We start from the raw sequence: 13,793 nt of genomic DNA, 5'->3' as shown, positions 1-13,793 counted from the left end.
GGATGGCATGCATGTTATGTTGCACAAGGGAAGGTGTCCTGAGTGGGTGAGGAACATGCAAGGATAATGTTGGAAGTGAGATTGACAATAAATGGGGATAATGTTGCAGACAGTAGTGAGAGTATAAAGCATGATCTTGGTGGCAAGTGGGTACAGTAACAGATGAGTGAGAGTGGAGAGGATGATGGCACTTACACTGGCGAAATTGAGTAGATCATTGACATTCCCTAGATGGCTGAGACTGCACTGACAGGGGGAGCAACCTCTGACCAGGAATGGCATTATCTGGGGTTGTACCCTCTGCTGTTGTGAGGGAAGAGGATGTCCCATCAGGAGATCCAGATCATTGCTCACAAAGCTAGGCATCAATGTCACTATCTGCCACATATAGGACAAATGTCAGGAACTGTCCTGAAGAAGGGTTACACCCGAAATGTTGACTTCTCCACCTCCTGACGCTGTCTTGCTTGCTGTGTTCTTCCAGTCTCCTCCATGTCCACCTTGGAATCTAGCATCTGCATTTTTTTTCATCTCTAACCAGGAACTGTGCAAGGCAGCTTTGCCCTGACGATTCTTGTCCAGGTTCATAATGGGCTTTTTAAAATTGGCATGGGCACAAGGGCTACTGGTCTTTGGGATGACATTCAGTGAGTGTCAAGTTGTTCTTGGAATAATCTGTGGTAAGATGGGGATAGAATTGGATGTGAGGGATGGCATAGGGTGGGATAGGTAGTTAATGAAGCACAACTGATAAGATATGACAATAAATCTTGCTATAGTCCTCATGCAAAAAATGTCTCCAAAAAAACTCTCACCTCGCATTTACTAAAAGCAGATTCAGCCTGTTATATCACTTGTTTAAATTATAGTGTTTCAACTGGTTGGAGAGTACTCTAAATTACTAAATTTGAGATTTTTGAAACTGCTATGTCCATAAAATTTTATTGCCAATTTTCAAATAAATCATTAATAACAAACACATTTATAAATTGAAAAGTTATTTCACTGAAAATAGTTCTAAATAGTTTTACAGAGCACAAAGTACCATGCTGTAACAACAACATCTTATTCATAATTGATCACTTTGCATCATTCAGCTGTTGTTTGTGAAGCATCTCCCACACCGGACTATGTTCTATGATCTGAGCTCTGATCATGGCGATGCGGTCACGAACACTGTCCACGTGTGGTTTACATGTAACCTTCATAAGGAATAAATATTTGAATTACTGACCATTTATGTATTATGATATTACTATCATTTGAAGTGGGTATTCTCATCAATAAATACTTAGATATTTATGGAAATTAAAATTCCATTCTTACTGTTACCAAATAATTGTCCTATTGATTATATTGATCCCAAATAAACGTATGATGGTAATTGCCTTGTATCAGATACAACACTAAAATATTTTATGAAATCTTAAATGTTAAGATATATACCTACCTTGGCTATAGTAAGCATACTCTTGACCATATCACCAGAATTGTGTGCAGGTATGATTTTTAGATTACTACCTAAAAACCTGCAAAAAAAAAAGTTTTTTGGTTTGGGTTAACCAAGTGAAACAAAAGAGAATACAAAGTTAGATTACATACAGCAACACATTTTTTTAATACCGGTTTTAATTTCTCAGTAATGTTGTTCTTATTAGCTCATGCTAATAAGAACATTTTGAAGACCATCTGCTCAATTATAGCTGTAATGAATCCAATGACTGAAAAACTCAATGATGCAGATTTTTCTCTCAGTACAATTGTTATGGACCAGGCCAGACTCCCTCAAAACATTTCAAGATAGTAGCCCAGACCCTAACTTTGCTCGTTGTTTTAGGCAGGTGTACAGTGGATATTCCAGGTTAGATGCAGCTGGTCAAACCACTTAGTTTTAAATAAAACAATTTATTTACAAAATTACTGAATGAAACACAAACAAAAGAGAACAGAATACCTTAACTTATCTGAAAACCCAACAGATTATCCCAACCTAATGATCCTGTTCCCAGTCTTTGCAACAATCCCCATACCCCTTAGCACAAAAGGTAAAATCAAACCCAGGGTCTTACAGTAGAGAAGCCAGAGAGAGAGAAGAGGGTCAGCTTGGACCTGCTTCTTTGGGGTCCAGCAGCTTTTATTCAAGTCTACTGTGCTAAAACCAAACCAAACCAAACCAAACCAGAGTACAGCTGAGCTGGGAGAACTGGCCACTCCCCTTTCATTATACAAGTATTTTTAAAAAACTTAAAAGCCTTTTGACTGAGGCAGTATTTGTTGCTATAATCAAAATAGCCCTAAAACCCTTCAACTTAGACTTTTCAGAGTCTGTGTTATTTACGACCTCTTGAAAAAAGAAACAAGGAGCAACATCATCACAGTGCTGTAACAGTCTTGCTCAGTTGGTAACACCAAGCCTGTATCTAGGCTGACAGTTCAGCATCATAACGTGAAATCAACACATTGTTGGAAGTGCATCTCTGACTGAAATGTTAAACAGAGGCCCTGTCTTCCTCCCTCAGGCAAATGTAAAATATCTCATGATACTATTGGAAGAGCAGAACGTCACCCTCGCCACTGTTCTTTCTGTAACTATTGCCACCAAAAACAGATATCTGGGCAGTCTTTGACAATTTGGAGAAACTTCGATTGCAAATTGATTGTTATTTGCCCACATAGTAATGACTACTCTTTATAAGTAATCTCTACCCACTATCAGGTTTCCCCTCAACATTGAGCAACAAACAAAAATCTGCCAAAATGGTAATCCAGGTACAGTACTTGCCTGTTGTGCTGATTTCACTATACACTGTATCCGTCAAGTACTCTGGGTTGGTGAGGAGGGACCTCTTTTGGCATGAGGTGGGGTTACGGGTACGCAGTGTGGCATGTGGAAATTTGGAAGATTAACATAGGAACAGGAATAGGCCATTCCGCCCCTCGAGCCAGTTCCACAATTAAATGTGATTGTGGGTGATCTGTGGCCTAACTCCATATGCCTGCCTTTGCACCATATCCATTAATACCTTTGCTTAACAAATAGTAGCTGTCTCAGATTTAAAATTAACAACTGATCCTGCATCCACTGCCTTTGTGCAGGATAGTTTTAAACATCTGCTACCCTTTGTATGTAGAAGTGCTTCTTAATATCTCACCTGAAAGGTCTGGCCCTAATTCTCAGATTATGCTCCCTAATCCTAGAATCCCCAACCCAATTTATTTTGTCTTTATCCATCCTGTTTTTGTTTTCTGTTAATATTTTGAAGATTTCAATCTAATCATTTCCTTTTAACTTCTAAATTCTCGAGAAAATAGGCCTAATTTGAATAATCTCTCCTCAAACTTAATCTTTAAAGTCTAGGTATTATTCTTGTAAACCTACGTTGTACTCCCTCCAAGGTCAATACATCTTTCCTAAGGTGTGGTGCTCAGACCTACTCACAGCACTCCAAGGGAGGTCTAATCAGTTTTAAAAAAAATGTATTTTCTTAACCACATCATTCAGCAATAACCTGTGTGCTATGGAAGAACAATTTTCACTTCCCTTTGGATAATTTGTTTTCTCTGAGAATAAATTGGCTTCAGAACAATATACCACTTTGTCCAAAATTTTGGATTGAAATTAATGGTCACTATGAATTTTTAACATTTTTAAAACAAGCCTTTTTTTGCTAGAATATTTTATTTATAGTCATAGAGATGCACGGAAACAGACCTTTTGGTTCAACTCATTGATGCCGACCAGATATCCTAACCTAATCTAGTCCCATTTGCCGGCACTTGGCCCACATCCCTAGAAACTCTTCCTATAACTCTTCCTATAAACCAGCCTCCACCACTTCCTTTGGCAGCTCATTCCATACACACACCACCCTCTGCGTGAACAAGTTGACCCTTGGGTCCCTTTTACATCTTTGCCCTCTCATCCTAAACCTATGCCCTCTAGCTCTGTACTCCCATAGCCCCGGGAAAAGACTTTGTATATTTATCTTATCCATGCCCCTCATAATTTTATAAACCTCTATAAGGTCACCCCTCAGTCTCTGATGCTCCAGGGAAAACAGCCCCAGCCTAAGTCTCTCCCTATAGCTCAAATCCTCCAACATAGAAGACAGACATAGAACATAGAAAAGTATAGCACAGAACAGGCCCTTTGGCTCACAATGTTGTGCTGAGGGTTAATCCTAATGTAAAATATAATAACTTAACCTATGCACCCCTCAACTCACTGCTATCCATGTGCATGTCCAGCAGTCGCCTAAATGTCCCCAATGATTCTGCTTCCACCACCACAGCTGGCAACGCATTCCATGCATTCACAGCTCTCTACGGAAAGAACCTACCTCTGACGTCTATACCTTTCTCCTAATATCTTAAAACTATGACCCCTTGTACCAGTCAATCCTGCCCTGAGGAAAAGTCTCCTGCTATTGACTCTATCTATTCCTCTCATTATTTTGAACACCTCGATCAGGTCACCGCTCTTCCTCCTCCTCTCCAGTGAGAAAAGTCCGAGCTTATTCAACCTTTCTTCATAAGGCAAGCCCTCCAGTCCAGGCAGCATCTTAGTAAACCTTCTTTGTACCCTCTCCAAAGCCTCTGTATCTTTCCTATAGTAGGGCGACCAGAACTGAATGCAATATTCCAAGTGTGGTCTCATCAGGGACTTGTAGAGCTGTAGCAAAACCTCACGGCTCTTAAACTCGATCCCCCCTGTTAATGAAAGCCAAAACATCATATGCTTTCTTAACAACCCTTTGCACTTGGGTGGCAACCTTGAAGGATCTATTTACTTGCACACCAAGATCCCTCTGTTCCTCCATACTGCCAAGAATCCTGTCTTTAATCCTATATTCAGCATTCGAGTTCAACCTTCCAAAATGCATCACTTCGCATTTATCCAGGTTGAACTCCATCTGCCATTTCTCAGCCTGGCTCTGCATCCTGTGTATGTCGTGCTGCAGCCTGCAATAGCCCTCGATACTATCGAAGGCACCTCCAGCCTTTGTGTCATCGGCAAATTTACTAACCCACCCTCAACATCCTCATCCAAGTCATTTATAAAAACTACAAAGAGCAGAGGGCCAAGAACAGAGCCCTGTGGGACCCTGCTCAACACTGACCTCCAGACAGAATACTTTCCATCTACAACCACTCTCTGCCTTCTGTCAGCCAACTAATTCTGAATCCAGATAGCCAAATCTCCCTGTATCCCATACTTCCTGACTTTATTAGATTACTTATTGTGTGGAAACAGGCCCTTCGGCCCAACAAGTCCACACCGACCCACCAAAGCGCAACCCACCCATCCCCATTCCCATTCCCCTACATTTACCCCTTCACCTAACACTACAGGCAATTTAGCATGGCCAATTCACCTAACCTGCACATTTTTGGATTGTGGGAGGAAACCCACACAGACATGGGGAGAATGTGCAAACTCCACACAGAGTCGCTTGAGCGGGGAATTGAAACCGAGTCTCTTGCGCTGTGAGGCAGCAGTGCTAACCACTGTGCCACCGTGCTGCCTACCATGGGGAACCTTATCAAATGCCTTGAAGTCCATATACAGCATATCCATTGCTCGACCTTTGTCGACCTGTCTTGTCACGTCCTCAAAGAACTCAATAAGATTTGTGAGGCATGACCTGCCCCTCACAAAGCCATGCTTGACTGTCTTTAATCACACTTTGCCAAATAGTCATAAAACCTATCCCTCAGAATTCTTTCCATAACTTTACTGACCACAGACGTAAGACTGACTCGTCTGTAATTGCCAGGGATTTCCCTATTACACTTCTTGAAAAGAGGAACAACATTCGCCTCTTTCCAATCATCCGGTACGACTCCCGTGGAGAATGAGAAGGCAAAGATCTTTGCGAGCGGCTTAGCAACCTCCTTTCTCATCTCCCGGAGCAGGCTAGGATAAATCTGGTCTGGCCCTGGGGACTTCTCAATCTTAATGTTTTCCAAAATTTCCAGCACATCAGCTTCATCAATCTTGATCTGGTCAAGCCTGTATCCAAAGTCCTCAAAGTTCTCATTCACAACAAGGTCTCTTTCCTTAGTGAAAACCGAAGCAAAAAACTCATTTAGGGCTTCCCCTTTCTGCTCAGACTCCACGCACAAGTTTCCTACGGTATCCCTGATCGGCTCTACCTTCTCCCTGATCATTCTCTTATTCCTCACATCTTTGGGTTCTCCCTTTGGGTTCTCCCTAATCCTTCTTGCCAAGCCTTTGTCGTGCCCCCTCCTCGCTCTTCCCCTTTCTGCTCAGACTCCACGCACAAGTTTCCTACGCTATCCCTGATCGGCTCTACCTTCTCCCTGATCATTCTCTTATTCCTCACATATGAGTATAATATCTTTGGGTTCTCCCTAATCCTTCTTGCCAAGCCTTTGTCGTGCCCCCTCCTCGCTCTTCTCAGTCCATTTCTGAGCTCCTTTCTAGCAAGCCTGTAATCCTCCAAAGCAGTGCTAGATCCTTGCTTCCTCCACCTTACGTAAGATGCCTTCTTCCTTTTGATGAGAAGCTCCTCTGTTCTCGTCATCCAAGGTTCCTTAATCTTACCCCTTCTTGCCTGTCTCAGAGGAACAAATTTGTGCATCACTCACAACAACTGCTCCTTAAATAGTCTCCACATGTCTGCTGTGCCCTTTCTGTGGAACAATTGCTCCCAGTCTGTAATTCCCTACTCCTGTCTGATAGCATCATAATTTCCTTTTACCCAATTAAATATCTTTCCTCGGTAACTGCTCCTTTCCCTTTCCAGCTATGGTAAATGTGAGGCATGGAACATAGAAAAATACAGCGCAGTACAGGCCCTTTGGCCCTCGATGTTGCGCCGATCCAAGCCCACCTAACCTACACTAGCCCACTATCCTCCATATGCCTAGCCAATGCCCATTTAAATGCCCATAAAGAGGGAGAATCCACCACTGCTACTGGCAGGGCATTCCATGAACTCATGACTCGCTGAGTAAAGAATCTTCCCCTAACATCTATCCTATACCTACCACCCCTTAATTTAAAGCTATGCCCCCTCGTAATAGCTGACTCATACATGGAAAAAGGTTCTCATGGTCAACCCTATCTAAACCCCTAATCATCTTATACACCTCTATCAAGTCACCCCTAAAACTTCTTTTCTCCAATGAAAACAGCCCCAAGTGCCTCAGCCTTTCCTCATACGAACTTCCTACCATACCAGGCAACATCCTGGTAAACCTCCTCTGCACCCGTTCCAGTGCCACCACATCCTTCCTATAGTATGGCGACCAAAACTGCACACAATACTCCAGATGAGGCCGCACCAGAGTCTTATACAACTGCATCATGACCTCAGGACTCCGGAACTCAATCCCTCGACCAATAAAAGCCAGTACGCCATATGCCTTCCTCACCCCACTATTTACCCCTTCTAGCCCCTCCTCCAGGTCATCTATAAAAATGACAAACAGCAATGGTCCCAAAACAGATCCCAAAACAGTTATGATCGCTGTCACCAAAGTTTTCTCCCACCACGAGATCTGACACCAGTCCTGGCTCATTGCTGAGCACCAAATCCAAAATAGCCTCTCCCCTCATCGGTCTGCCTACATAATGAGTAAGGAAACCCTCCTGAACACACCTGACAAAAACAGCTCCATTCAAAGCATCTGCACTGAGGAGATTCCAGTCAATATTGGGAAAGTTGAAATCATTCATAACAACAACCCTGATACATCAGCATTTTTCCAGAATCTGCCTGCCTATCAGTTCTTCAATCTCTATACTGCTATTAGGGGATCTGTAGAAAAGCCCCCGTGAGGTGACTGTTCCCTTGCTGTTCCTAACTTCAACCCATACTGACTCAGTAGACAAACCTTCCTCAACAACCTTCGTTTCTGTAGCTGTGATGCACTCTCTGATTAGCAATGCTTCACCCCCTCTTTTTCCACCCTCCCTGTTCTTTTTAAACATTCTTAACCCTGGAACATCAAGCAACTATTCCTGCCCCTGTGAAGCCCACATCTCTATTATGGCCACAACATCGTAGCCTCAAGTACTGATCCATGCTCTAAGTTCGTCACTCTTATTTCTGACGCTCCTTGTGTTCAAGCAGACACACTTAAACCGATCCCTTTGTTTCATCGCGTGAGAAAGCTTCCCGATAGATTCACTACATCCTGTCACTGCTCTATCTATAACTGCTACCCCTCTCAGATATGTGGCTCTGATTCCCACACCCCTGCCAAACTAGTTTAAACCCTCCCGAATCACATGAGCAAATCTCCCACCCAGGACATTTGTATCCCTCCAGTTCGGGTGCAACCCATCCTTCATGTACAAGTCCCACCTTCCCCAGAAGGTATCTGAAGCACCCCCCACACCAGCGTCGCAGCCACGTGTTAAGCTGCATTCGCTGACTGTTCCTCACCTCACTATCTCGTGGCACTAGTAGCAAACCTGAGATCACAGGAATGGGACCATTTGGCGCGGCCTGTTTGGCGCTGCCCATTTTGCTGCAGACCCCCATTTTGCTGCAGACCCATTTAGGTGCAGAACTATTTCACCGCAGCGCATATTTATTCCTTATGCATCCTTCTTTTTCCTAATCAAAACCTCAATTTTTCTAGTCATTCAGCGTTCCCTACACCTACCAGCCTTTCCTTTCACCCTAACAGGAATACACTGTCTCTGGACTCGTTATCTCATTTTTGAAGGCCATTTATCCCATTTTCCAGGCGTCCCTTTACCTGCGAACATCTGCCCCCAGTCAGATTTTAGAACATAGAATATTACAACGCAGTAGAGGCTCTTCGGCTCTTAATGTTGCGCTAACTCGTGCAACCAATCTGAACCCCATCTAACCTACACTATTCCACTCTTATACATATGCCTACCCAATGACCATTTAAATGCCCTTAAAAGTTGGCGAGTCTATTACTGTTGCAGGCAGTGTGTTCCACGCCCCTACCATCTGAGTAAAGAAACTATCTCTGACATCTGTCCTATATCTATCACCCCAGAATTTAAAGCTATGACCCCTCATGCTAGCCATTGCCATCCAAGGATAAAGGCTCTCAGTCCAACCTATCTAACCCTCTGATTATCTTCTATGTCTCAATTAAGTTGCCTCTCAACTTTCTTCTCTCTAACGAAAACAGCCTGAAGTCCCTCAGCCTTTCCTTGTAAAACTTTCCCTCCATACCAGACAACATTCTAGTAAATCTATTCTGAACCCTTTCCAAAGCTTCTACATCCTTCCTATAATGCGGTGACCAGAACTGTATGCAATACTCCAAACATGGCCACACCAGAGTTTTGTACAGCTGCAGCATGATCTCATGGTTCCTAAGAACTTTTAAAAGTTCTTGCCAAATATTTCTTTAGAGAAATTTGAGATTTTGAATAACATTTTATATTCCGATGTAATTGGTACAGTTTTTAAATGTAGGCAGTCAATTTACCATTAAATACCTTTGTTGAATTTTAAATAATATTTCCCATTCTTTCGCACCATAAAGGGCAGCAGCCAAAAGCAGAAAACTGTTGCGATGAATATGGACAAATTGTTCAATTTGTTCCATCAGCTTTATCTCTCGAGAATTATCACAGAAATCTTCGATCTCCATTATAATATAAGCAATACCTAAGAAAATTACATTTGATTAATAATAGAAAACTCCAAAGTGCCAAAAATTGCAAAAAGAGAATAACAAATTAATTTGCAAGAACCAACTAAATCATCGTTTAGCATGATAATTATGAATTATTTTCCTGACTTTCATTTTTCTCCACTAAACAAAAGTAATATCAGTTGAGTAACATACATGTAGATGCTAAATATTTATTTTGTTATATACCGTGCATCATCAAGTTAAAATCCTGAAAATCTTAATAGCAGTAGACCATTTGGATCCTTGAGCAAAATCATGCTGATCTAATTGTGGTTTTAACTCTGTTTACTTGCTTCTTCCTTATAAACTTCGATGTCCCAGACAAATGTGTGATTGGAAAGATGGTGTAAAATGATTTGTTTTACAGTGCCACACAACAGACTTGTGAAGAAAATTAGACAACATGGATTAAAAAGAGCAGCAGCAGCATGAATACAAAATTGGCTGTGATAGGAAACAGTTAGTAATGATTAATGGATGTTTATTGGGCTGGAGGAAGGTTTGGAATGGAGAGTTCCCCAGGGATTCGTATTGGTACCCTTGCTTTTTCTGATATATATTAATAGTCAAAAACTTGTGTACAGGGGGCAATTTAAAAATCTGTAGACAACTTTGAAGCATTTTCACCTATAAGGAGAATTGTGTAGAACTGAAAGGGACATTTACAAGTTGGTAGAATGGCAGATGAAGTTCTGTACATGAGAAGGATGAGGTGATACATTTTTCAGAAAGAACATGGAAAGACCATATAAATGAAGTGTACTACTCTAAAGGGTGTGCAGGAGCAGTGAGGCATAGGTATAGATATGCATAAGTAATTATGTATTTATATATTTTATGTGTGTTATGTATTTTAATTAAGGTAATTAAAAGGTGGCAGGAGTAAGCAATGAAAGTACACAATATCTTAAGCTTTTTACTAGGGGAATAGCGTACAAGAGCAAGGGAGTTGTGCTGAATTTGTATAAGACACTAGATAAACTGGCTGGATAATTATATACAGTTCTAGGTACCATACTTAGGAAGGATTTGAGTGCATTAGAGTGAGTGCAGAAGAGGTTTACAAGAATGCTTCCAGAATGAAAAACATCATTAGGAAGATGGATAGGAGAAGCTAGGACTGTTTTCTTTAGAGAGGGGAAGGCTCAGAGATTTGATAAAGTTTTCAAAATCGTGAGGCATCTAATTACGAAATCCCATTCCCACCAGTTTGAGAACAAGGTGGCAAAGATTTGAAGTAATTTGCAAAAGAAGTACGGAACAGAAACAGGCCACTTGGCCCAGCTGAACTTTGCTGGTATTTCTGTTCCATGCAGTCTCCCATATGCTATTTCATTAAACAGTATCAGCATATCCTTTTTCTCCTACATGCTAGTCTAGCTTTTCCTTAAATGCATCCATGCTATTTGAGTCAACCCTTTGTAACAAATTTCATATTCTGTCACTCTTTGGCCATAGAGATTTGCCTAATTCTTTACTGGAATTATTAGTGGCTATCCAATGTTTGCAATCTTGATTTTTGTGAATAGCTAACAAGTGAAATCATTTTATGTACAATTGCCCCACCAATTCATCCCTCATTCTGCTGGATTTCTTTTTGGAGAAAAGTTCCAGGGCTCTTCACCATTCCTAATAAACATGTCCTAGTCCTTGAACATGTTGTCACCTCTCTGATACACACCCACCTTTTCTGACATTCTAGAATTTCAAATTCCCCTTCATTCAGCTCTTTCCCTGCTATGTATCAAAACCGTTTGTAACAAAATTACAAATGTTATGTTTTGTGACTTAAACAAACTTTATTCCCTCCTCCTTCAATACCTCTTTGCAACCTTTGATACACTTGACAACACCATCCTCCTCCAATGTCTCTTCACCATCCAGCTGGTGAATTGCATTCACCTAGTTCCTATCCATTTAATTTTACCATATTGCTTTGCTCATGGGTTTTTCATGTAAATATCTAATTGGTTACATGGGTGTTTTTTGTCTGGTGGTGGTTAGCAGTTTAAGAAGGGGAAAAAAACAAAAGAAATGTCACAGTGATTTCGGTGATGGGAACGTTGCTCAGTTGTGTGTGATAGTATTTCTGGGTATAACAAAGAACCCTTCTCTTTAGGGTTCTTGTGCTGCAGTGGTAGTTTCCCAATCTCTGAGCAAGGACACCTGGGTTCAAGGACACCTGGGTTCAAGTCCCAGCTGCTCCAAAGATGTGTCATGGTATCTCTGAAAAAGTTGATTATAAAAGATATGTTTAAAAAGAAGACTTTTCGGTGCAGTCATACTGTCCCTACCTTTGAGCCAAGGAGCCTAGGTTCAAGTCCCACCTGCTCCAGAGGTGTGTAAATAACATCTCTGAAAGGTTGATTAGAAAATATTTAAATGGCTTTTCTTTGCATCCCACATTATCATCACAACAAAAGCAGATCAGACACTGAGACTTCTCTGGCAAGTAATTCACCTCTTGACTCCATGAAGCCTGTCTACCAGCTACAAAGCATAAGTCAACCGTATAATGGAATACTGTCTACCTTCAATACCATGGGCTCTTGTAGCAACATGGAAATGTGCATTCTGCATTTTCTAATAGAAATTACTAATATATTTCCATAGATATACAATAAACTACCAGTTGTTTTTGTACCAGAGAGTGGGAAAATGATTGATCCGGATATCACAGCATCAGAGAACCTAATTCGTTGCTGCTGATTAGACAATGAAGAAATCACTTCATGATGCTAGAAAAAAAACAAAAACTAAATTACTGCATTTATCAATGAGTGAAAATCAAATACTTCACCCAATGGTTCTTGGAACAAAGAGAAATCTAGGACTGAGATGCTGGAGAGTCAGAGTCGAAAAGGTAAGCACAGCAGGTCAGGCAGTATCTGAGGAGCAGTATGTTTCAGTCATACACCTTCCATCAGGATCCTTGGAACAATCAAATGTGGTTATTCCAAATGTAAATATGAACACCTTTTAGGTTCACTCTCATACTAATGCAAAGTAATTTGAAACATTTGTACAAAAATATGGTTAGCTAATGCAAAGAACCAAAATAAAAGTCTGTGATTAAGATTGCCAAAAATACCTGATGTGCCGAAATCAAATGCTGCAAGATACTTATATGAACCCTTTAAGATAGCAGAAAACATGAGTCCATTCCTCCAGTCTAATGTCAGGTAATCCAAAATCAAAGAAAATCTGAAATCCACCTTAAGCTTGGTCTGGAGGGTACTGGATTTCAGCCATAAGACCTATCAGGTACAATGTGTGATATGGCGGAAGACTTTGCAAGTGGCAGGATTCCCGTGCATCTGCTGTCCTTGTTTCCTTGACCCTTGAGGCAGTCGAGGTCACAAGTGTTTGACATGTGATTGAAGAAGCCTTTATAATTTGCAGCAGTCCATCTTGTAGGTCGTACACACTGCCTGCCACTGTAAAGTGCTACTAAGGGATTGAATGTTTTAATTGGTGAACAGTGTCAATTGAATGGATTACTTGTTACCACCTCAGATGGCAAGTCCTCATCCATCGTCCTTTCCACCGCTGTAATACTATCTTTGACTTGTTTTGGATTACATCCAATTTAAGTGTTATTTGAGCTACACAAGTACAATATGGAGTTGCGGTCTTGACAGACCTAAACTTAATGCTGAAAATGTCACTGTTGACACCTTATGTCACTTTGTTCTTGATTTAGAGCAGGCCGATGACCAGGTGGCAATTCAATGAATTTGATTTAACCTGGTTTCTGCTGACAGGAGATACCTGGGCAGTTTGTACTTGTAATTGAACAGCTTGGCTAGGAGCATGTTTAGTTCTAGAGTACAAATTTTCAGTACTAAAACTTACATAGAACATAGAATAGTACAGCACAGAACAGGCTCTTCAGCCCACGATGTTGTGCCGACCATTGATCCTCATGTATGTACCCTCAAATTTCTGTGACCATATGCATGTCCAGCAGTCTCTTAAATGTCCCCAATGACCTTGTTTCCACAACTGCTGCTGGCAACCCATTCCATGCTCTCACAACTCTCTGTGTAAAGAACCGGTCTCTGACATCCCCTCTATACTTTCCTCCAACCAGCTTAAAACTATGACCCCTCGTGTTAGCCATTTCTGCCCTG

General features: G+C 41.3%; 1 protein-coding gene across 2 annotated transcripts in view; it reads right to left on the bottom strand.

Annotated features, from left to right (window-relative positions):
* Positions 1–455: 455 nt before the first annotated feature.
* Positions 456–13,793, bottom strand: part of LOC122554173 (protein SPO16 homolog) — a 16,418-nt gene continuing 3,080 nt past the window's right edge. Inside the window, exons 2-5 of one of the 2 annotated variants that reach the window (XM_043698787.1) lie at positions 12,305–12,398; positions 9,461–9,632; positions 1,451–1,529; positions 456–1,202 (exon numbers count right to left, since the gene is read on the bottom strand). In XM_043698787.1, coding sequence (XP_043554722.1) covers positions 1,080–1,202; positions 1,451–1,529; positions 9,461–9,632; positions 12,305–12,398 — 468 coding nt within the window. In that variant the 3' untranslated portion in view covers positions 456–1,079. The remainder of the gene's footprint in view (positions 1,203–1,450; positions 1,530–9,460; positions 9,633–12,304; positions 12,399–13,793) is intronic. The other variant, XM_043698786.1, reaches the window with a different exon arrangement.

The sequence above is a fragment of the Chiloscyllium plagiosum genome, chromosome 11, assembly GCF_004010195.1.
Source record: "Chiloscyllium plagiosum isolate BGI_BamShark_2017 chromosome 11, ASM401019v2, whole genome shotgun sequence".
NCBI classification, from domain to species: domain Eukaryota; kingdom Metazoa; phylum Chordata; class Chondrichthyes; order Orectolobiformes; family Hemiscylliidae; genus Chiloscyllium; species Chiloscyllium plagiosum.
The sequence above is the reverse complement of the archived record's forward strand: the minus strand, read 5'-3'. Positions and strand labels throughout refer to the sequence as shown.